Source organism: Passer domesticus, chromosome 8 (genome assembly GCF_036417665.1).
Source record: "Passer domesticus isolate bPasDom1 chromosome 8, bPasDom1.hap1, whole genome shotgun sequence".
Lineage (NCBI taxonomy): Eukaryota > Metazoa > Chordata > Aves > Passeriformes > Passeridae > Passer > Passer domesticus.
In genome coordinates this window covers 53,327,667-53,352,499 of record NC_087481.1, presented here as the reverse complement: position 1 = coordinate 53,352,499, position 24,833 = coordinate 53,327,667, and the positions used below count along the sequence as shown (strand labels likewise).

Below are 24,833 nucleotides of genomic sequence, written 5' to 3'. Positions count from 1 at the left end.
AATTACTGCCTTTACCGTTCCAGATTATAAAATCACAAGACTAAATTAGGCTTCCATATTATTTTATTTCCCTCTTAAAATATAGCATTGAAGTCCTGCACACATATAAATATCCCTACAGTTTCTTGCACACTTTCTATCCATCATTAAAGTGCCCAACTGTGAACATTAAAAGTAAAAACATTACTGTTAAGAGTGGCTATACTTGTAGGAGGACTGGTATTCTGACAATGCAGGCCACTGATTTTACAAAAATCACCTGCAAAAGAATACACCTTAAACAACACGCATCAATATTAACCCTGAAGTCATTTTTCTTTTCCATTCAGCTTATCTAAAAGCAATTAATGTACAGGGTTTATTTTTGAAACATGTCTTTTACATAGTGTAAGAATAAAGGATAAATGCATCACTTTCTTTCTAGCTCCCTCCTTTCCCCACAAAGTGTTTACTGTGTCCCAAGCTGCTATGTTGATTAAAACCAGTTGAAAAGAGCTCCGGAAATGCATGCAACTTAAAATTCACTTAAACACACTTTAAGTTATAAAGTCTGAGAGGTTTTGATTTCAGCACGTGGCTATGGTTCAGTTGGGTTACTGGATGTGTTTGTCGTGGTGGCAAGATTGGTAAACACTTCTTCCTTGGTTTCAGGCTGATGTCTTTCCATTTTGGTTTCCTCTTGAGCATTTTTATTATTGGTATCTCCCTTGCTCTTGACTTCCACAGGTTCAATTTCCATGATTTCCTGTGGTGGCTTAGGCTCTGGCAAATTTGGCTGAAGTCCATCAACTTGAACAGGTTCTGGGACATCTTCTGCTTTCTGTTCAAGTTTTTCCAAAATGGTCTGGACCTTCCTTACACCATCTCTCCTGGCCTGGCGCACATCCGCACGACCCTCAGGGTCCACTGAGTCTAGGGCTAGCAACTCTTTGGTCAAATACTCTTCAATCATCAAGTACTTTTTGTCAGTTTTCTTGCCTTCAAAGGAGTTGACTGCCTGCTCAAGCATTTGTACTTTCTCCAGAATTGCTTCCACTTTCAAAACACCAGGATGCTTTTGAGGTTCTCCCGTTTCCATCGTCTTCGGCGGCGCCGCTTCTTCGGGAGGAGGCCTTTCCTGGGGGGGAGCAGCCTTAGCAGGGGAAGGAGCCTTTTTATCAGCTTTCTCTGCCATGGCTGGAGGCTTCTGGGGCTGTGGTTTAGGATCTGGCTCCTGGTGGGTGACCTGGATTGGGATATATGTGGAGGGTGCCTCCATTTCGGGCGGTGGGGCTGCCTTGTTGTCAGGCTTGACTTCAGGAGGAGGGGCTGGTCTTGGTGGCTCCTGAGCTGGGACTTGTTGCGGAGAAACCTGGTGAGCAAGGCAAGTTTTGTGTTGAGACACAATGCTCCTGATTTCCCTCTAAAGAACAAGTAATCTAACATCTAATTTTCTGTACTCCTAGCAGTGCAATTTCACATACACGAGATGTTTAATCTTCCCTGGCAGTTGCTGAATTTTACTGTTTTAAACTGAAAAATAGCACTGTGCTGAACAGTTATTATAGTCACTGATCAACTCTCTCAAACATTAAATTTCAACCTACCAAATCCTGCCCATGCTCAATAAAATCAGCCCCACAGACAGGTTTAAAAGACAGGTCCTCTGAGCAAAGCCTTCACCTAGCTTAAATCAGTGAGATTTCTTGCTGAAGAAACATTTCATCCCATTTCACTAATTAAGGGGTCATCTTTCTTGAAAAGACAACTACTTTGTTAAGTTTTAATCACACTTTGGGCTATTCTCATCCTATTCCTGTTTCCAGGACATTCCTTTTTTGGTTAGTGCTTAGTTTTAGTCTTTAACCTATTTACATGCAGAGGTTACTGTGTCAATCTTATTACACTGTAGCGATTAGAGACTGTCCTTGGGATTACTCCACTTTTAAATCATCAAATCAGAAATCTCTTGAAATAGAGATTAGTTTTGAAGTCTTAGCAGAAAACTGAAATTTGGGAGATCTGCATTTTCCTCCCCCTGGCACCCCCTTTAGTTACTTGGGCACATAAACATTGATTTTGACAGATACTAAATCCAGCTCTCATGGATTTAAATAGTAAAATATCTGTATTTTATTGAAACCAAGTATGTAAATGGCCTACACTACAAATCTATTACTGCTTTACCTGTTAAACATAAAATTTGATTAGGGAGTGAAAATTCTCACCCACAAAAACAAATTAGAACTGACCTAGAATATGACATTAAATTTTGAGTCTTCCTTGTTTTGTCCTAGCCTGGGTTTTCAAAACTATTAACCAAATTCTGTTCTTGTCATTTTTAATGTGAAAAATCTCCAGAGAGGAAATCAAGGCTTGTTTCTGCACATGCCCCCTTCCACACACTCACAGCTGTCTAACTCCCAGTAGCCTTTTAATTGTAGTTTTAGTAAGAATTCTGGCATGGAAAAAATGTTCAATGAGCAGCAGGTTCTATGACCTGAACATGCTTCAAGTCACAAGAATAAAAAGCTCTGGATTTTGCTTATCCTCTTTCTTCATAGCAAAGATTACTTTGTGCATTTGATGCTATCCCCTAAATGGTTCTGAGACATCAGTGAAGTATATTTACATAGATGTCACAAATCCCACAGACCTGGTTTTTGTCTCATAAACATAATGCAACATCAGTGACCTCAGTGTAATTACACCAAATTATACTCTGACAAGAGAAGATTAAATCGTGTGTTAAATCATATTTCAGTGATCCACCACAGTCCTGACAGGTGGAAAGGCAACTTGCTGCTTATCTCAGGATCTCCCAGCCTGTTTCAATCCAGCAGTGGAGACTGCTTTAGGTGCTTTCATGTATGCGTTAGTACAAGCTCATTTTACAGCTCTAGCCACGCTCAGGTCCCTGGCAGGTGAATCACTTCCCCATTCTACATACCTGGGGTCTGTCTACTACTGTCTGCACTCGGATGGGAGCTGGGGGCTGCACCTGGGTGCTCACTCTGGCCGGGGAGCTCTCCCGACTGGAGGAGCCTCTCTGAGCCACTCGGAACGGAGACTGCGCCCGCGCCGCCTTGGGCTCCCGCTCCTCCGGCTGGATCTTGTGGAACACCGGCTGGTGGGCTTGGAACTCGCTCTGCTGGGCAGGGTAGTGGGTCTTCTGTGCCTGGTGGTAGGCTTGTGCTGGCTGGCGTGGCATGTTTTCATGGATCACGGGGATTGGGATGTAACCGCGGGGCAGCGCGTGGCTCCCCGCGTTGGGTCTGCCAGAGGTCTGAGGGGAAGCTGTTGGAGGGTCAGATGCTCCAGGAGGTTGAGGCTGCTATGAAAACAAAAATCCATTATTAAATGTTAGCCATTGTGTGTTCACAATACTTTCCATTTCTAAAGAGAAAAGGGGGCAATCATCATAGAAACTGAACTCGTGTTTCCGGCATGCAAGGACTCCATTTCCCTGTTTTTTTGGCCAAGAGCCTCACTAGACAAACCACATAAGTTGTGAGAGCATCATTATAACAAGCAGGAACCTGAGCTACAGCATTCCCAGCCCTGAAATGAGCAGGGAGTGGATGCTCAGTCAGAATGTTTGCTGCTTTTGCACGGCTGTTCCTGTCTAAACTTGTTAAATTTGAGGTAAACTAAAGCTAAGCAAACAAATTACGTGCTGGAGACAAACCCAAACCCCTAAGAGCACACAGCACTGAATTCTGATCCTGGCCACACAAACAGATTTTGTATGTTTTGTTGGGGTTTCTTAGAGCATGTCATTAATTTGGTGATGCAGATATGGCTAATTCCCCTTTGCCCCCTCTCCTGTGAAAGGCCAGACTGGAGCTGTGAGAGGAGAGAGCAGGCATTACAGGAGAGAAAGAGAACAAAACTCCTCTTCTGGTGCTGACCAACTGCTCAGCAGGAGCAGGAACCTTGGACAAATCAAAGATGGTTTGCATTACAGCACCCATCAGTGGCACTACTGATGTGCAGGGTAGGGTCCCCAGCACAGCTCTGGTCACTTGGCACCCACTGCACTGCCTGAGCGTGTAACAGCAAGTTCTGAGGCTCTCCCTCCCTGGCTATCTCCATTAAATGGTACAGAAGACACATTCCAAAAGCCACTGCAAAGCTGTACACTGCTGGGGGAAGGAAAAGCTGAGCTTGTTGTCTCAGACAGGCAGTGGTTAGTCAAGACAGCTGAGAAACCTGCCAACAGGATTTTAATTACATTCTTCAAATGGGTTTCAGAGAAGATGCCACCACTGTTGAATTACAGACCTGATATGTTTTCAACTTGGGGAAGGCTGAATTTCCTGCTCATCTTACTTTGAATAAAAATGAGGCTTTTATTTCCATATATTACAAAAATACCAATTTGCTAATTCTCTACAGAGAGCAGGCCAAAAATCCCACCTTCTGAAACATAAAACAAGCAGGGTGACATTTTTTTCAAAGAAGTCCATAGTCTGAAATTTTTTTCACATGCCACTGAAGGACAAAAATACTTTACAACTCACTTTTAAATCTGTATATATGTAAATCCATTTCATACAATTTGCAATTAGGAAGCAAATATCTTCTGAAGTGGCCTGGGTTGTTAGCTGACTGGACACTTGTCTCTCCCACTTTGTTCACCCAGTTTGAGTCACGGTGTAGAACACAAGAGGTTTGTCTGCATTCTCCACTTGTAGGAGAACCTGTACAAACCCTAAAAAAACCCCTCCCCTGCCACAGGGCCTGCTCAGCTCTGCATTTCTCTGCAGAATCATTCCAGAACAGAAGCGGGTGACGCCAGGAAAAAAAACCCATCCATATTCATGCTGCCATGACTGTGCACTTTCAGTACCCTGCGAGCGCTGGGGAAAAACACAATCCTGTGGCGAGCTGGGCTTTCTAAGCTCCCCGTGTGTGACATTCAGGCCATAAATGCTGCAAAGCCCACTGCAAGCAGAGCCGACGCTCACCTCGGGCCCGTGCGTGGCCGGCGCCGCCGCAGCTGCCGGTGTCTGTCCACATTGTTTATCAGCCTCCGCCGGGCCCCTCGCCGGCGACTCGGGGCCACCATAGCTCCCCCTGAGGGGTGCCTGAGCCTGCCCCGGGGCCGGCACGGCCTCTGTCTTGTACCTCTGCAGGCCTGGCTGCGGGGAGAAGCAGGGGTGCTGCTGCCGGCCGTCGATGCCCTCGTGGATGACGGGGATGGGGATGTAGCCCGCGCGCAGCTTGGGGTAGCCCACGTGTCCTTCTCGGGCCGCCGGCTGCTTGGGGCTGTCTCGAGACGGGCCATTTGCTGAGGCCTGGCCTTCCTGCGAGGGAAAAGAGCACAGAGAGCTTGTTGGTAGCTCAGTAAATAGGGTAAGAGAAAGCTGCCCTAAAGGTCTGCCCTAAAAGCAGCGTCAGGTGTGTGTGAGGAGCTCAGGGCCTCTCAGGCCTGCGCAGGGCAGCCAGCAGCAGGTGACAACACTGCAGGCAAGGGGAGGAAGATAAAAAACCTGCTTATGTGCGGGGGTTCTCATAAGCATTTCCTTGTTCTTTGAAATACCTGCCTAATTTCACCTGGATTTCTTATTTATCCTCACTAGCACTTAGCCACAAGCCCACCCTCTACTACAGAGAGAGCTCATCCAATTCAAACAAGTACCAATGGGACCAAAGACATCTCCTCAGCACCTGTCAGAACACATCTGTGCTACCTCTGAAAAGACACTTGCAATGAAGATTAATCCCAACAGAAGCACAGATTTTGTTGGTACCGTTCTTCCTACTGGCCATTTGAAGAGATACTGACACTGCACACTGAAAATGTGTTCACTCCCAGCTAAGGAGGATCTGGTTCAGTAACTATTGAGGGAGAGGGAAAGGGAAAACAGGATAGCTTAAAGATGAAAACACTGAAAAGCAAGATTTAAAAATCCCCGTGTTGGCTGAGTACACTCACTGGACAATGTCAAAGCTCTGGCAAGGGTGGAAGTGGTTTGTGCTAAGAGCCCTCACAAGTCCTCTAGTAAGTTCTTCCTGCATCGGTCATTCTATTTTGAGACCCTGCGAGGGCCAAGTTCCAGATGTATCTCTAAGTCAGATCATGTAACAAGCACCTCTGTCATTCAGAGGGTAATGTCATTATTCAGTAAGAGGAGAATTTAATAAGGGGACATATGGTGCAAGTGTTGGAAACCCTATTTTTAAAGGGGTGTTTAAGCTGCAAAGATATTTCATGTACACACTGACATACTAATTCATCAGGAATTCACTATTTTACCAACCAGATTATCAGTGTTCTTACTATATGATAGTATCATCTTAAAAAGTGATAGCTGAGAATTCTTAGCAGTAAAACTGCAGAGAATTGAGGCTGTTATTTGTGTAAACTAATGAAGACAAACACTGAAAGGAACAAGTTCAAAGTCTGAGCCCCACTGTTCCATTTTCTTTTACTCATTAAAAAAAAAAAAAAAATCCTCCACAAAGGAAGAATTCTAGAAGAGGCACAGAGGAGAGCCAGGCCTAGAAAGTTCGCAGAGAGAAGCAATGTGAAGTTGGCTTTCCCAGCTGCAGAACGAGGATGATCTCATGCCAACGTCTGCAGCACCGGGATCCACGGATGAGTCATTTTAAATTCACCCTACCAGGAAGCCACATTCCTCTGCTCCACACAGGCTCTCGGGGGCTTTCAGAACCCCACACACACCAACACACGCCCGCTCCTTCACCTTCCACCAGCACAACCCTGGGCCCACAGCTCGGCCGGGATCCGCAGGGAAACTGCAAATTACAAACTGCATTTGGCGGAAAATAAAAAAAATAATAAATCTGAGGTGTGCTCAGCTGACAACAATGCGAGGCCGTGCTGCAGCCAAGCGTGTGTCAGAGCAGGGCTGGGAGGGCAGCCGATGGATCCCAGCGGGAAGCAGCACCTTGGTGCGCGCTGACTCCGGGCATTCTGCGCGCGCCAGCTGCCCCAGCGTAACACGAGCGGCCACCCCACCTACAGCCACGGCTCCCGCCGCTATAAAAAGGAGATTCCCTCACTTCCAGCCGCTCTGCGGGAAGGTTTAGGAGCTGGGTGGGCCTGCAGCACCTACAGGTGCTCTGGCATGAGAAGGTGCTCAGCCAAAGCTGCTCTGCCCCACCTGGGGGTACAGAACTGCCCAAAGGGAATAGATGTCTTGGGGTCTGCATTGTCTTTGATGGCACCATTTGGGGACAAGACCTCCAGTTTTCTGATAAATTATTCCACATGGGCAGTGTCCCACTCCCCACACCCTCCATGAACCCCCCCCCAAAGAGCCCAGCATGGGCTTCCCCTCCCCTGTCTTCATGTTCAGACCCGTGGGGCTGCCCTTGTTTTGAACCTTCTCAGCCATCTGAGAAATCTGCCACTGCAACTTAAGCCCTGCTAGGAAATACAAAAGAGGCAGCCCAAAACCAAAGGCAAAAAAATCAGGTTGGACTGCTTTTTCAAAGCATCCAGCTTAGAAATTAAGTAAAGCTTCTGTCAATACTGAAGGTGTTTTTGTTTTGTTGTTCCCTATTTTTTTAATAGGCTATACTCCCATGATTTCTCATGTATTCTTACAGCTTCAGACCTTGTGCTGCACCTTAGGAAAGTTAATATTTCAAACTGGTCCTTTGTTGCAGGCTTTTTTCCCCTGTAGTCAGGTTTAACCACAGAGGCCTCACCTGTGCAGTCATACTGGAACAGCCCTCGGTGACAGAGCAAATGCAGCGTCCTTGTTTTTCCCACCATCAGTGGCCCCAAGGCACAGATCAGGTTTAGGAAAGGTGCTCTCATCACAACTGCACTTCCTGATCTGTCCCCTTCAACACTTAATTACCACTTAACTCTGCAAACAGTTGCCTACATTAGCCAGTTTGTATCACCACATCTTGAACATTCTTTCTTCCCTGTTTCTTTTCTTCCCATGTGCTACAATCACAAATAGGAACAATCCAGGTAATTCTGAAAGTCCCATCTCTGGGGAATGACCCCACCGAGGAGGGCCTGGGTTCTGGTCTGTGTTCAGTGAGAATCTGACACAGCAGCAAGTGCAGATCCCATTGTCCCTGTCTCCAAACTTCTGGCCAAAGCAGCTCTGCTCGGTGCAGGAGAGCCTGAGTTTCCAGCCTGGGCAAACAGGTTCTGGAAGACTTCAGGAAAAGCTCAGGTGTGCCTGGGGACAGTGTGCCAATGGGGAGGAATGGAATCAAGCTATGGAAAACTCATCTTCACACTACATTAAAGAAAGTCACAGATTCCCTCCTAATGCTTTAATTCCACAGAACAGCCAGCACAACGTAAAGTAGCCATTTTTGGGTTTTATTTGCCTTCCATCACATACAGTTCTTGTTACATTAACAAACCTGTTACCTGGAGAAAGTCCAGAGCTCACATTAAATTCAAATCTGCACAAAGAGAATGACCAACAAATGAATGACAAGTCTTAGTCCATCATCCTTCCTCGTTTAAGTATTAAAAAAACCAGGAACCCAACTCAGGTTTCTGCATTAAAACCAACTGAAGCAAATTTCTCCTGCCCTCATCTAAGGAAACGAAGAAGTTCCTAAAAATTGAGAGTAGTTACAAAGCAGCAGAGTATCAAGTAATTTTCAGTAAGTACCAGGACTGACTATCAGCAGTCCCAGTTGTGACCACACACTCAATTTACCTGGAAGAGAGAGAATCCCTCAAAAGGAGGGAGCACAAAAATGCAAAAACTGCCTTGAGCAGCTCAGAAGTGTTCACAACAGTTTTAGTTGACATTTCAGGTAGCCTGAAATACCCGCAGGAACTCAAACCTGATCCAGCACTTGAGGAGGTGCTGAGGTAAGCCATCACATCCAGGCAAATGAGAGGTTTGGTCCAGGAGGGACAGAGGAGCTGTGCCTGAAGATCTGCTCAGGAGCAGGGACAGTGCTCACAGCTCTCGGGACAAGCGTTTCTGTTGTGAGGCCATCACCAGGATAAATAAAGGTGCAGCCAGCACGAGTTGTGCAACTGGAAAAAACACTTCATACCCCCACATCCTACTGCTGGCTTCCCATGGGAAGGGCACTGTCAGAACTGACACTAAAATCCTCCAACTTGCTGCCATTTGTAAGTGACTTGAAGCCATGAGCCACTGGAATGAAAAAAGTGACAGCAAGAGCAAAAGCACAGCCTTGCACCAGGGTTCCCAGTACAGCTGTACTGTCTGGAGTGGATAATGGATAATAACTCCTAGTGTGCCCTGAGTCTGCCCAAGTGCTATTCCAAACCCAAACACAGAAACCTGCAAATTCAGTCACTGCTGATGCCAGCAAATTGCCACTGGAGTTTTCCAAGACAGCTCTTGGAAAACAGCTCTCTGTTCAAATTATATTTGTCAAAATATTCTGTATTCATATTAAATTACTTGAATAGTTGTGTCAAATTCAGAATCTCCCTTTTGAGATTCCTTACATAATACATTTGTCATTCCTTCAATACTGAAATGATCTACAGAATAAAGTCTAAAAACCTCCTTTGCTGCCATTGCACTCTTGCATTTTTCTTAATCTGTATTTTGCAGTACAGTCAATTCAGTCTCTAAAGCACATGTTATTCACACATGTAGCACCCCAGCAGCTCTTGCAGAGCAGCAGTGCAAGTATTTAAATTGTACCTGTTCATAAATATTATCTAGCAAGGGGAAAACAAAATTTACCGACACTGCCAAGACATCAAACAACTTCTCTGTATGCAAACAGATGGACCATGACTCCAGTGTGTTCTGAACTTGTAAGCTGCTGCTATGGAGTGCCACACAAACAATTATGGTTGCTCAAATGACTGAGAAAATACCAGTACTTGACAAAATCTTACTTGAGAACACACCTTTCATAATTTGAAGCCCAAATCCTCTCTATTCAGGAAGAAGGGAATAGCATGATTCTGTTCTTTCACAATCAAATACAGCAATATAACCAAAGTGAGTGATATCACAACCAAGTTCTGTTCACACACTTGCTCAAACCTGAAACTGCCATGAATAACCAAAAAAGCCAGTGGTATTCATTATTCAAAATAAGAATGAAGTAACTATTTATTTATTAAAGAAAACACAATTTTTGTCATAGAAAGGCAAAATTTTAACCAGTGGAGTTAGATTCCACATCCACTTTACTTCTGGCCAGACCTTCTTTCCTTCTCTGTTGCATGAACTACAAAAGTACTACACTACCTTTGCTACCAATAGAAATCAACATATCCCAAGTATTTCTGAGAAGCTCCTCGTGTCTGCTGTGTGTTTGAACATATAAATAGCACAGCATCAGCATGAGCTGGGTTTTACTAACACTTCCCAGAGAAGTACACGGGTTCCAAGGTACCCAGTGATTTACTCTCAGTGCTGACTCCAAACTTCTGACAGCCCTGCCTCAGCTGCTGCAGACATTTGCATTCTCACCCTTTTACTCACAATTTGTGCTTAAATATATAGGCTGAGCACATAGGCATTTGAGCAAGATATCATTAGCTAATGACTGAAGGAAACCATGAATAAGCTCAGCTGCATGAGCTGTCCCAGTAGGACTTGGTGTCAGTCGCATCATGTAACCCAATTACAGGCCAGGCTGCTTTTGATGTTCTACTTGCTGAATGCTGAGTTTTATTTCCCAACATACACATGTGTAGGCAAACAGGCCTTTTGTTCTCTCTTGTAATTATCGAGTTGTATTATACAAGCATTACATGAACATTTGCCCTAACTGGTGCCATTAGAAATAAATAAACACCATTAAAAACTGAAGGAGAAAACCAATCCTAAGCTTTTCAGAACAGAGAGCCTCACTGGAGCAAGTATGTTGGCTATCTTGCAGATCAGTCTTGTTCCAGGAACAAAACCTGTCCTGCTTTAATCACTAGGAGGATTCTTTCTTCAGCTAAAATGCCTTGGTGCAGACATGACAACACCTGCCCTGTGTGCCCATGAGTGGAAGCTGGCACTGAAATCACCCCATGGGCCAAACTGAACATGTCTGAGAAGGAAACAATGACTGCTCTGAGGAGCAGAGTGCTCTCTAAGAGCAACCCCACCAGCTTCAGTGGATGGGTTAGAGAAAAGCCCTTCGGAGTGCTAACCAATATCCTTGCCAAGGGGGATGAGAATGACACTTTATTCAGTTATTTCTGTTCACTGCCTCATTACCTAAGAGGCAGGTGGTCAAACTGTTGCTTTCCTATTAGTTATGACCCAGGAATCTGAAATACATCAGAAAGCACAAGCCTCAAAAATTAGCAAAACAATGCCTCGTTAAAAAAAAAGAGAGTAAGCAGATAATGGTTGAAGAGTAGGCTGTGAATTTCAGTTTACAGTGAGGCTTCAAATTTTCATCTAAAATTTCATTTTGTACACAGCAGTTTTCTGACTTCACTTCCTTAAAGAGCAATTTTTCAACACTATAAAAGCACTTGCTACATTGCACCCCTTTTATTAATTATAAGGCTTTGCCATCAGCCATAAAAAACACACTTTTGTGCTACCTGGCCTACTGAGTAATGTCAGACAAGTCTCTTCCCCATCCCATGACTGATTTTCCTGTCTGTGAAACCAAAAAGGAAAAATAAAAATAATCAAACCAACAGCTTCTGCACCATATTTAAGATACAGCATTTTTCTTTTTGCCTGTAATTAAGTAATGTGATCTGTGTGAACAAGCTGTTTCTTCTAATTTACATTTACCTTGGCATGAAGAGAGACCACAGCTCACCTACAGAGTGACACTGTCTGCACTCCCCAAAGTGTAATGGATTGTTACCTGCCTTATCATGGTTCAAGTGGGAACAATTCTATTTTTGCCACGTAGTCATGGAAAAGTTCTGCCTGTGCATACAAGTGTTAAAAATACAGTTCCTAGGTAAGAATGGTGCCACCTGGCACAAGTATTATTCCTTTGTCCTTTAGATAAGGGGCACACGGTGCCAGGAGTTGCACAGAACCCTGCAACACCTTCTCTGCTTTTCCTCTTGCATTATCTCCAGTACCATTTCCTCGTGTTCCTGTCTCTCATTTCCGATTAGCCCCACCCCTTGTTTTCAGGTTAATTGATATGTCCATAAGTTAACTCCCTGCTCACCATGTCAGGGGGGGCTTTAAATAACTACACCAAGCAGCTGCAGGAATCTGGGCAAAGCCAGGACACAACCCTCCAAAAATCCCCTACTGATAATTTTACCACTCCTACCTATTAAGCCTTTTCTGTGCAGTACCTTTTTAATCCAGGAACTAACTTATTAGCCTGGCAGAATGCACATCAGCATTAGGAATGTAAAAACACTGCAGGTGGAAAAGACCTTGAGTGTTACTAAGCTGAGCTCACATTCCCTTCCCCTGAGGAGAGCCACTGTGAGAGGTACAGCTTCAGAGACGCTGTTCTGACCTCTCAATGCAATTTCTAATTTGGTCTGCCAAGGATTTTTCAGCCAACTTGACCACAAGAAGTCAGGGCTCAAAAATAAGCCCACTGCTAAAGGGATGCGAATTGAGTGACTTCAGACTTATTTGGGGAAGCAGAGAGAAAAGAGATGCAACAGCCACGAAGGGAGAGGATGGAAACTTAGGTGTAGTCAGTTGTTCCCCAGTGAAGCATCAGCAGCAGGGTGAGATGGCTTCTTCTTCCTTTGTTTAGGCCTGTGCAGTCATTGCTGCAGCCAACACTTACCACAGATCACTTTTATGGCTGCTCCCTGACTCGTGCCTGGCTGCTGCTGCAGCTTTTATCTCAAACCCAAGGCACCACTGAGCTATTGATCGCTCCAATATCCGTTAGTGAAGCTCAGCACAGTCAATTCCTTTGGTTTATTTTTAGCTGGATTGCTTCCCAGGGGGTTTACTGCATGTGGAAATGACACATAGGAGGGGTATCGATAAATACCTATAGAAACCTTCTTTGTTTTCTTCTTGAAGTGCAATCTGTTTTTATCCACACTTTGGGGAACACCAAGTTAACAATTTAATGTCATAAGACAGTCCTGCAGGAAGTATGCAGAGCTGTGACACCCTAAGTTAGCACAGAAAATAACTACAACAAATAAGCATAGGAAATGAGTAATACTATCAAAAAAAGGGAAGAGTGGCATCACTAGTAAACTTTTTTTACTAGATGTACATAGATCTTCACAGTATTAATTGTACCTTAACTCCTAACTCCTTAAGTAATACTAATAAATACCTAATACAATACTATTAAACTCATAATACAATTTTCTTTCAGATCCTTGAAAGAAAATCATCAGTCTACCAAGAAGCTTCATTAATAAATATTTTTCTGTCATTTGCTAAGTCATTCCTTATTTCTCACTGAAACAACATGAGATTTGTCCCTGTTTCTCATTAAGGGCTCCCCAATCCATCCTTATGCTGCAGTGATTTCTTACATGTAACAGAAACAAACATGCAGAAGAACACCCATCCTTCATGTCAGTAAAAAAGGCCAGACTGAATGAGGAAATAACAGAGCCTGAATTCACAAATGCACCTAAAATACAGAGTTAAATGCAAAAACAAGGTCTGGTTTTGTTGCTTTAAAATGCTTTTGTCATGGGTTAAAATTTCAGAAGAGCCACTTCAACTTTTACCCGATTACGTATCTGGCACAGATCACTGCAGTCAGCGTGGCTACACGGATGTTAAGGCTAGGGAAAGTGAGAAGACCAGATCAAGCACTTGGGAACAACAGGACTTTGTTATGGCACTGCCTCAGCTATATTCTTACCTAGCTAGAAAAGCTCAGCCAGCCCTAGATCAGTGCTCCACTTGGAGTGTAATACTCAATTTCATTGCTTAACCTCTTCAGAAAGGGAACAAACATTCACAGACAGAATATTGGTGGATACAGTGCAAAACCACCTCAGAGGTGGTAAAAAAAATGCTAATTTCACTGTCAGATTTCAGTGAAAACAATGCAGTGATGGAGTCAGCACAAGTTTGATCTTTGTACAACCATCCTTGAAAAGGTGCAAGAAGTCTGACATATGCAGTCAGCTTTTGTGATTCTCAGATCTGTTCTAAAAGCCCCAAGTTTTCATTTGAGCTAGGCTGAGAATGAAGGAAATCAGAAAGCTCTCCCCATCACATCTGTGTTTTTGCTTTCCTCTGTGGTTATGTCCTTCCTACCTGTTTAGGTATTAACAGAAGTCTGGTGTCTTCAAAAACTCTTGCTGGATTTGAAATTCAATGTCTGTGGGTAATTTGCCTTCCTTGGCATCATCCAGCTAAGAGAATACTTAGGAAAAGACATATTTTCCTTGGGCCTGACTCTAAGATTCTTTTGCTAACTAGTACCTGTCCTTGTGAAATACACTGGTATTCAACAAACTGATGATTTCAGCAGCTGTCCACAGATTCCAGAAATCACATTTAACTCGAGGCTCTGATAAATGGCTGTGTGAGAGCAGTTACACACAACTTCTACCACCATAACGTTGTTTTAGCTAGGAACTCCCAAAAACCAACAGCTCATCTCTAGAGGCATTTCCCTGTCTCCCAGTGAACAAACCCAAAGCACACGTTCCTGCTTACAGCCAGGAGTAACAGATTTTCCTGTCTGGAAAAGAGCGTGTCCCACAAAAGCTGCTGAAAAGCAGATACAGCTTTTTGTACCTGTGACTGCCCTTGCAATTGGCAGAAGAGGCACGGAGGCACCTCTCATCACCACAGATTTCACACGAGACAGGGGTGAAAATTTGTTTTGTTTCAGGCACCCACTCAAGCAGAGGGCTGATCCATCAGACAGCTTCCAACTCTCTTCACACAATTACTGAAAGCAGCTTGAATCTGACTGTTCTGTTAAATGGGTTAGTCTCAAGTGGCATTCCTGGAACAAAACCCTTTCAGTAAACAGCACACTTTTCTTCTCAAGTTCATTTTATGGTTATAAAAACCACGTTATTTTTATATTTACTACCAAAACAGCAAGTGTTAGCAGGTGCCTCCAAAAAGGAGAGAAAATAATTCCTCCTATGGCGGTCTCAATATTCTTATTTTCAAATTACATTTTTACGACCTCTGAGTACTAGTACTAGAATTTATTTATAGACCAAACGAACTAGCACTTCGAGAGCTGCAAAGGGGGTTAATTTGCGACAGAGAAGTACGTCCCTTCCCTTCCAAGGCCAGCTGCTCTCACACCGAGCTTTCAGTCACGGTCTGCGCTCTCAAACCGGGCAATTACTATTTTAAGAAACAGCAGGTTCATAAAATAATTAACACTTCTTGAGCGCGCCGCTCCTCACGTCGTGCGGGAGAGAAACTTTCAACAGAGATCCGGCACATCCCGCATCCAGCGGCCCCTTCCCCGCTGCTGCGCGGACCCCGACCCTGCTGTGCTCCGGGGCACCAGGATTCCCGACCCTGCTGTGCCCCGGGGCACCGGGATTCCCGACCCTGCTGTGCCCCGGGGCACCAGGGCTCCGTCCCACAGCTCACTAGGGCTCCCGACCCTGCTGTCCTCCAGGATTCCCGACCCTGCTGTGCCCCGGGGCCGGCCCGCAGCAGCCGCCGCTCCTCGGCGCGGCCCCTCGGGCTCCGGTCCAGCCCCGCGGAGCTCCGCGCTCCGCTCCGAGACCCCGGGGAATCGCCTTCCCACCGGGCAAATCCCACTTGGCTCAAGTTTCCAGCACTTTCTGCCCACAGCCGGCGCGCTGCTGGGTCAGAGGGCTGCGCTCCCGCAAGGCAGGGGCTGTATTCCCCAGGAGCCGGCGAGCCCGACCCGAAAGGGTCGCTCGGCAGGGCCCCGGCCGCTCTCCCCTCCGCGCCGCTCCTTCCATGGACATATTTGGACTGAGATGCGGCTTTTCCCCGAGCGTGCTCCGCAACTGAACCGGAGCGGCAGCTGCCGGCAGAGTTTGGGACCAGCGAAAAGAAAACGGGGAAAGAAAAAATAAGTTGGACTCCGAGCAGGATCTCTCCGTTTTTAAAGGCATCCAGCGCTCGGGCAGTTCACAGCTGAAAAATAAATCAGGTTCGCCTCTCCCCTGGCAGGCCGGGCGGACCTCACCAACTTTAAATAAACATTACAGGGCCGAGGTATCAAATGATTGAATGCACAAAAAAGGGACTGCAGTGCGTCAGAGACAAAAGGCAGCTCCTGCCCTCACTGCACCGCCACGCGCGGGGGGAGCGCGGCCCCGACCCCCCTGGCCCCGCCGGGACCCCGGCCCGGGCACCCCGCCCTACCTGCGGCGCCGCCCGCAGGCGCGGGTCGCTCCAGGTCGTGGTGCGGCTGTTGTGATCCACGAAGAAGGGCCAGCCGGTCTGCGGGTCGATCTTGATCTCCCAGCCGGGGGGCAGCGGCTCGGCGCTGCCCTCCATCTGCGGCGGCGGCGGGCTCTGCGCGGCGGCGCTCATGGCGGGGCAGAGCCCGCGGGCCGCGCCGGCCGCTTTATCCGCCGCGGGCCGGGGGGCGGGAGCGCGGGGCTGGAACTGTCTGGAAACGGCGGCGGCGGGGGAGGGACGAGGGGCGGGACGCGGAGGAGGAGGGCGGAGGAGTCGCGGGCTGGAAACTTCTGGCTGTGTCCAGCGCGGCTCGGCGAGACCCCCGGGGTACCGGGGAGGGCCGGCGGGGAGAGCCCGGGAGCCGCGGGCCGTGTGTGCAGCGAGGGCAGGGCTGCCACGGGCAGCGCGGGGCGAGTGCTCCAGCCGGGGCTGCGCTCCTGCTGCGGCCGCTCCCTGCCCGCCCTGGGCAGCCCGCAGCCTCCGGCGCTCTCGCACGGCAGCTCCGACCTAGTGCCCCGTGCCCCGAGCGAAAGATCAAAGCTCCTCCCCAAAACGCCCTGCCCCGTGACTGATAATTCGAGGCTATGGCAGATAAACAACAAAAATAATGCTTCTCAAGCCAGGGTGTGGACAGGCGTTGTTCGTCGGATTCAACCGGCTTGAACTTTCTCAGCGCTTTGCAAATGCGTGCCTCGATTCTCAGTTTCACTCAGAAATCCACCTGGAGGCAGAGAGTGCGCCTGTGAGGTTTAAACCAGTGGCTTTCTCATGGGTGCTCTATCAGCCCGTCATGCCCTCGGTGGGTTTGGTTGGAGGTAGCTGTGCTCCACAGTTGCACCACTTGCAGTCATCTGACAGTCACAGGAGCAGCCACAGATGCCTGCCGATAGTGACTCCGAGGAGAGGAGGGAATGCACAGCGTCCCTCAAACGCAGAAGTTACCTTCTGCAAAGCTGTTTGCTTAGAGGAATTCCAAGTACGAATCCCTCGGAGGCAGAGGCTTATTACTGAAGTTTTTCTTATTTCAAAAAGACCCCTGCCTCTTCACACCCCTGAGCACAGCCAGGATCTCCTCCTGCTCGAGGCAGGATCAAGGATCTCCTGATACTGCTTCCCACTGATGGTCATTCATCTTTTGACAGGGGGTTTTGTTTATCACACTGACAAACCAAATGATTGCTGACTCTTGCTCCTTCACTCCTGCAGCTCTTCCATCCTGGGTGTTCCTTGCTGTCAGAGCCACGCTGCTCCATCACAGACCCATTTTTCTGTCCCCACTGTTGTGTGCCTTTGACTCCTAAGTATTATAAATGGATCATTTTTTTTTCCCCAGAGCATTTACTTGCAGATGTCTGTATTGCCATCACCTTTTCTGACTCACCTGTTTTCTAAGCAACAAATCCCAAACTTTGTTCATCTCAAAGCCCTGAACTTAGAACAGGTGCCTGTCCCTGGCCATGTTTCCTACCTCTGCTGCCTCTCATGCTCTCTGGTATAAAACCTTAACCAATGTCAGCAGTAGCCTCAAAAGGAGTAATATCAGCGATTTATTCTGCTTCCAATCTGCAGAGGAATTCCACTCTCAGTTTTGCAACAGAAAGGCACACTTAGACCATATGCTCCCTGTAGCATATGCCAGAGTCCCTTCCAAATCAACAAAAGCAGCTGATTCAGACACAGGGGACACAGATGTTAAAAAGGTCCTGAAGGAAAATTACTTTTGTAAGTTGAGGAAGTGATACAGATGGGGTCTGTGGCTGAGGGAATGTAAACAAATGCACGAAGAATGGGGGGGGCTTTTATTTTGCTGCAGCTGGCAGCCAACCATTTACTCAGCAGAGCTAATGAATATGGTCAGCAAGTAGGTGAAAAATTAATTAAAGGAAATTTCAAAGGGATATCTAACTTAAGTTAGATATTTTTGTGGGGGCATACCCTGCTAAGAAACAGAGGGGGCTGCATTTCACAGAAATTATCATGGGCTAGTGATTCAAGATTCATTTGAGCTGCTGCAGGGTGGACAAGCATCCAGCTGGAAAGAGAACAGTCTGAGCTGACAGGGAGAAGCCTTTTAGTGATTGAATTTAGTTGGCAAGACATCATGCTTTTTCTGTTAATGAAATTGTCTTTCCTGACAGGTAGGATTTAGCCTGGTGTCCTGTGCAGGTGAAAGCACTGCCAGCGAGGCAGGTTACACAGGATATCTGCACAGGGACTCCCTGTTTGCTCTCTGGTGCTGGGGTGTTGCTGGGCCATGGCTGTGACCCTGAGGCAATGTGGCTTCTAGTTCATATTGTCATTAGCCATCCTTCAGATCAGAATGATTTATGAAAATGTTCATGTAGGGACTACTGCCAAGCAAAAATCTTGGCTTCAGGAAAATCTGTTATTAAGATAAGTGAGTCTCTATAGTGTCTGGCTAATCTCAGATGAGACTCCAGGCTCAAGGTCTATATGCTCTAGTTCAGAAGGGAGGACACTCAAGAAGCATTTTCTACTTTTTGTGTTCTTCATGTAAGTGCAAACACAGCACTCCTGACTTCTCCAGGTTCCTATCTGCACAGTGCTTCACACACCCAGGAGTGCCAAACTAAACATTTGCTCCAGGGTGTTCCACAACAACTAGAAACGGTGTAATTGTAGTTATCCAGAGCTGATTTACTCCACAGGGTCTTCCATGTCTGTTTGACTTGAACAGGGGCTGCAGAGAGCTCCCTCCCAGCTGCACAGCAGCTCTGGCTCAGGCTGTACAGCACAGCACTGCTGTAATAGAATTGTTATTCACTGCACTAACCAAGCAGATATCTCTGGTGTGTCAGGAAACAACACGTCTTGCAAGGAGATCTAAATCAGCTTTCTACCTCCAGAGCACTTTCACAGGTCACCTGAGCAGGAAAGGCTCTGCTAGCCAGGACTGGGAGTTCAGATGTTTGTTCTGGATGAGTATTGCAGGGAGCTGTATGGATGAACCTGGGTGAGTGACGTGCCTGGCACGTGTCGAGTGCAGTGTTGTGAAGCAGGCTCCAGTCCAAATCCTCTGCTGGATGCATTTGAGTCATGTAAACACTCCTAATAAATGCAATAAACACGGACTTTCTCAATCCTCAGATTCAAGAGACATGATGAATTTGACCTGCATGATTTGCATCACTTGATGTTTCATCCAGAGTATCACTGAATAGCCCAGGTCCTCACTGATTGTACTTTGAATATCCTGCTCCAGGTGTATGAACCATTTCAGCTAAAAGCAAAAAAGGTCCCACCAAAGAATTACTGTAGCCAGAGCTGTACAGACGTTTGCCTTCATGTTTGGTCAGAATCATGGAGCTGTTTGTTGGGCCACTGATACAACTGGGGCCTCCTTTAGAAAATTAAAGATGCAAAGTGATTGCTAATCTTGTACTAATCTGCCACTTCTGCTACAGACCATTTCAGACTTGATTTCCAGAGTTTGGTACACAATTTAGTGTAACTGGTGGTGAAGTGGAGAGCAGAGATAGGTGGATGAAGCCATCCCCAAATGGTCTGATCTCACTCTGACTGCTGCCTGCTGCAGACATGGCTTGGCTCTTAGGGCTTGATCATGACATCTGCTTGCTGGAGTCACAGTAACTGGCAAGTCATTTGATAGGTAATATATTTCCTAAGAACTTTAATAGAAAATTCAAAATATTAATGAGAAATTAGAGTGCTAATTGAACTGTTTAAATGAAGAAAAGCTTTTTAAATATACATGTTGCAATCACGCTGCAGCTACACTAAAGTTGAGCATTCACAAAGCACATATTCAGATTTCAAAATTTCAGATTTTTGGATAAAGATTGAGGGGCTAATTCCAGCACAATTTTTACTTTCTTTTCCCTTTTTATTTCCACGTGGGATGAAATTTGTCATAAATCAGGGAGCAAATCTGGCTGTGAAAGATGCAAAACCAGCTTTAATTTCTGTGACCTGTATGCAGCAAAAGCAAAATTCTATTCCAAGCATAGGCAGCAGAAGACAAATATTTAGAGCTACTCACACTCTTAATATGTCATGATATAGCACATGTAACGTAAATTATGTTAAATGTTTCCACAACTGGCATTATTGGCTGCTCATTCCCTGTTCTTCTAGTGCCAGTCAGACAGCAGCCTAAGGAGGCAGCTCCTTGGTTTAGGAGTGTCTGGGTCTATCCAGGGAGCAGAATTTTGTCTCCCTTGGACATCAGGAGGATGAAGGAGTCGGTCTGAGCCGGTGCTTTAATTGGCACCGTGGCCAGCACCCATTAGAATTGAGAGGCTCCCACCTAGTGGATGATCTGCCCTGCTGTACTCCGGGCTGCCACAGTCCAAATGTGCTTGGGAACATCTGAGTCATTTTTCCAAAGTTTACTGGCAAATCTTGGTCCAAAACAGAATCATTTCCAGACCTGAGGGTGCCCAATAGCAGACACAGTACGGAGTTTGGAAAAAACAACTGAAAAGGGAGTTTTAAAAGCCTCTTTCATGAGCAAATCGATCCTTTTATGAGCACATGTAAAGGCAGAAGTATTTCTCCAGTTTCTGTGGGTACTGCAGCTGATTTAATTATATTGGTGCTCTGCCCCTAATCATCCCTTCCAAATATTTTTATTCCCTTGAATTGAAGAAGCAGATGCAGAGCTGATAGCATCTCTGGCTCTCTCCCTGGCACAGTGGAGTCTCAAAGGAGGCAACAGACTGAAAAGAAAGAAACAAATGCATGTCCTTTAGTCTCTGCTCCTTCTGGCTCTCCTTGGAGCAGGGTCTGCCTGGGAATTCAGCTTTGGAAGTGCCAGAATTTCCTAGCTGTACAAATAGCTCTTCAGGTCCGTGCCAGGAATGCAACCCCTCCACTCTTTGGGAGTGTGGTTGGCTGCTCAAGGCTGGCTGGCTGATAAGAGCAGTGACAGGGGTTGGAAGGAGCATTAGTGCCTCCCCTCCTTTCTCCTGGAGCTGTTTCCTGCTGAGCTCTCACCCCAGGCTCCCTCCAGAGATATCCCACAGCTGCAGTGCCACAATTGCTGTTTGCCTACCTAGGAAATCCATCTCACAGGATGGATCAGCAGGATGGGCAGAGGTGAGGGGAGGGTTTCTGGACAGTGTTACTCCTCAGTGCTTCAGCTGTCTGATCCATGGAGGCATTGACACATCCACTCAATGCTGCAAACCAGTCAGAAAAACTGAAAACTAAAACCTGAAAACTTAAACCCTTTGGTGGCACAGAACCCACACATTCCTTTAATGGGGAATATCACCGTGCCTCTGCTGAAATCTGAACCAGCCAAGAAGTCAGCACAAATCTCCACTGGCACAATAACCTGCAGGAGATGGAGTTATAAACAAAACCATGCTTGCAGGTATCCTCATGCAAAAGTGAGTTTTGCCATGGTGAATTTTAATACAGTCTTCAGCAATAAAGAAATCCAAGTGGAAAATCCTAGTCTGCATACTCCTGATAAAAACAAAACAACAGCCAGAGGAGGCATTTATAAAAGACTACTTATTATAATAATTTTTCTCCAATTTCCTTGCTAACAGAGTTGAGTAGGAATCCCATCTCTAGCAGTGGCTGTGTCTGGTGTTCAGGGCATGGTTTATGTTGGATTGGATGGCCCAGGGGTCCTGCAGCAGGGCCACAGAGGGAAAACCTGCAGGTCAAACTGGACTGCCACTGCTCCCTTCTTAAATTAGAACTGAAAACTGTAATCTGCAGCTCTTGGTCACATTTTATTTTCTGCCATCCTTGCTGCAGGGGTCACCTGATAGGGCAGAGGGGCAGGAAATTGGGGACTCCACTTCTACTCCAGGGGCTGAGTTGTGACCGCATCTCCACATTTTCAGAGGAAGACAAACCTGGGTAATGCATAAAAGTTCAGAGCAGCTGCAGGGAAATACTTTCCAAATTTAATCAATTTTCTGAAACAGAAGATTAGGTGATGCTTATCTGTGTTTACAGTACTGCAATTTCGGTCTGTAGTACCTAAAAGGATTTTTTTCAATCTTTGGCTGATTTTTCCCAGAACAAAGCTGTTTTCCTTTCCCACTATTTATATGTCTAAATAGTCCAGGGCACTGGAAAACTAGATTTTTGTTTTTAAGTGCATATTGCAAATTTTCTCATATCTTTCTAAAGTCTCATATTTTGGGGTTGTTTTTTTGTTTTGGTTGGTTTTTTTTTTTTTTTTTTTTGGCTGAACATCATCTATGCTGTGGTTTAAATATCAACTCTATTAGAAAAAAATGGTGCAAAACACATAAACAGAGTGGATCTGATTTCTAGAGGTTTATACTGGCATGGAAAGTTCCTTGCTAAGCTTTGGGACAGCACAGCCCTCCCTGTGTTCCCTGGTGCTGGGAATGTGGCCTGGCAGTTAAATGGAGCAGATCACTTCCACTTTTCAGCACATCCTGAGTTGCCAAAACAGTCTGCCTTGGCAAGGTGAGAGAGCCAGAGCAGTTTGAGACGCAGCAGAGTGCTGCCCTGGTTTCTTCTTCCATCCAAAGAAAATCTTCAGAGATTTCATAATTGTCAGTGATCTTCACTGAGAAGGAAAAATCTTTACTTTTTTGCTATTGTGTAGAAAAATGTAAATAACATCCCAGAATAATCCCATGCTTAGGCCAGGCACTGGATTGTGGTTCAAGTCTTGTGGCTCTTACCTAGATCAGAGCCTTTAACCTTTATTTCTTGCAGCCCAGTTCAGCTCTACACCACAAGATCACTGCATGTGGGTTTTTTCGTCTTTTGTCTGAGAATTTTACTGGCTCCATGTCTGTGTTTCCTGAAAACCATCCTGCATTATGTGCAAATTTTTGCTTTGACAATTCTGTTTTGAGCCTTTACCCTCTGCTGCTTTAATCAACAGGAGCAGAACCCAGTTCTGGGACTGAAGTTCTCTGTATTTCACCACGGGTTTCTAGCTCCACATCTTCACTGGGAGCAATGCCAAGTGTGAACATCCAGGAAGAACTTGCAAGAGAGGGAGCTGAGCAGTCTGCAGCAGTATCAAGCAGGCAGCAGGACCCAGCAGAGCAGTAAACAGATTAAAAGAGAGAATCTTGCATGACTGAGCCCTTGTACTGAGCACACAGTGTGGGATGCTGTGATCTAATGGTGTCTAGACAGCAATATCCTACATGACTTTCTTGCCTCTCTAACATGAATGCTGCCAGAAGTTTCCCAAAAGAAAATACATGAAGAGAATTTCAGGTTTCAGGTTTCCAGCCTCGCTAGTCAAAGAATTCCAGGTGACTTTTGCACAGAATCCCCACCATGTTTTTACAATTTATCTGTGTGCATGGATCCCCTTTTCGCTTGTTCCAGGGCTAAAGTCTCAGAAACAAAATCTTTGTAAGAGATTGTGCAAGGTTGTGCATGTAATATGGTGCATTTATGTGTCAGTGAATGATGTTTTAATGTACAATCAATGAGAATATTCTTGCTCACCATTATTTAGCATAATTAAACAAAGATGCTGAGTGATTATGAAGTATGCATAATGTACATAAATACATTTTAAAAACAAATATGTTTGGAATAACATCTCTTTTGGTTCTGAGCAATCAAATAAAGACGTCTAATACAGCTCTGCTTCATGGTTTTGGTATAAACTCTTGAGCTGCAAGGATCAAAGTCTGGAGTAATTATGATAAGCAGATGTCTCCTGTTAAGATGTCCAGGGAGTTGTGTTCTCTTGGAATATTTTTCTTCAGTTTCACAACAGAAATAAAGATGTTGTGAAGCTTCTGGCTTTTTAAAGCAGAGGTGATTCAGCCTTCAAAGTTTCTTTTTGTGAACCTAGGAAAGCAACACTGCATCAGTTTGTCTGTGTCTTTAACTCCCTGATTTTGCCAGGCACATTTTCTGCTCTTGGCTCCCTGGGATCCCATCCAAAGCTTTTCCAGAGTTTAGACTATGATCAAATAGGAGCAGTGTGACATAACAGAAAGTTTTCTTGTATTTTAGAATACGTGTGTCTTTTCTTGCTGCAAACGAGGAAGCTGACAGATGACAAATTCTGGATGGCATTTGAACTAAACTTCCAGTAGACTGGCAGCGTCTTTATGTCTATTTTTGGTGGAATGACCTTTCCATGTGTAAAGGCTCTAGATGCTTTCTGATTAAGTTATACTTCCACATGAGAAACTTTCAGCTCAGAGGAATTAGGTGAAATTTTAAGAAAAAAGGTGTTCCCCTGAAACATAAAGCTGTAATGAAATTTGCTTTTTCTTGTGGGTTTTTTTTTTTTGGTTGCTTTCAGTTATTACAACCAAATTTTTTGAATAGTTGATGGGCTTGATGAACTATGAAAAAAAGAGAAATTACTCTTCTGATTTTGACCTACAGGTAAGATTTCTTGCTCTTAGTAAAAGGCAACTGAAATTAAAATAAAAGAGTAATTTTTGGCAGGAAACTGATCCTTCTTCAAGTTTTCTCATTTTTAGAAGTTTTAGTTATTTGACAATTCTTTTTCTGCTTGCTTATGAATTATTATTTAATTAGTTTACTTTGCTCAGCTCCCATCCTGACCTAGGTCTGGTTTCCTACCTGTTTTCTGTGAGGGAAGAACTTTGGCTGCGTCTGTATTGCAAAATTTAAATAGCTCAGACTATTAGC

General features: G+C 45.4%; 1 protein-coding gene across 2 annotated transcripts; it reads right to left on the bottom strand.

Moving 5' to 3' along the window:
- Positions 1-45: 45 nt before the first annotated feature.
- Positions 46-16,421, bottom strand: BAG3 (BAG cochaperone 3). 2 transcript variants are annotated; one of them, XM_064431470.1, is made up of 4 exons: positions 16,176-16,421; positions 4,950-5,288; positions 2,930-3,310; positions 46-1,351 (listed from the first exon to the last, which is right to left on the bottom strand). In XM_064431470.1, exons 1-4 carry the CDS (start codon positions 16,344-16,346, stop codon positions 578-580), a joined length of 1,665 nt encoding a protein of 554 aa, XP_064287540.1. In that variant the 5' UTR covers positions 16,347-16,421; the 3' UTR covers positions 46-577. The 2 variants fall into 2 exon arrangements, with proteins under 2 accessions (XP_064287540.1, XP_064287539.1); XM_064431469.1 differs by having other exon boundaries at positions 2,930-3,313; positions 16,176-16,420.
- Positions 16,422-24,833: the final 8,412 nt, after the last annotated feature.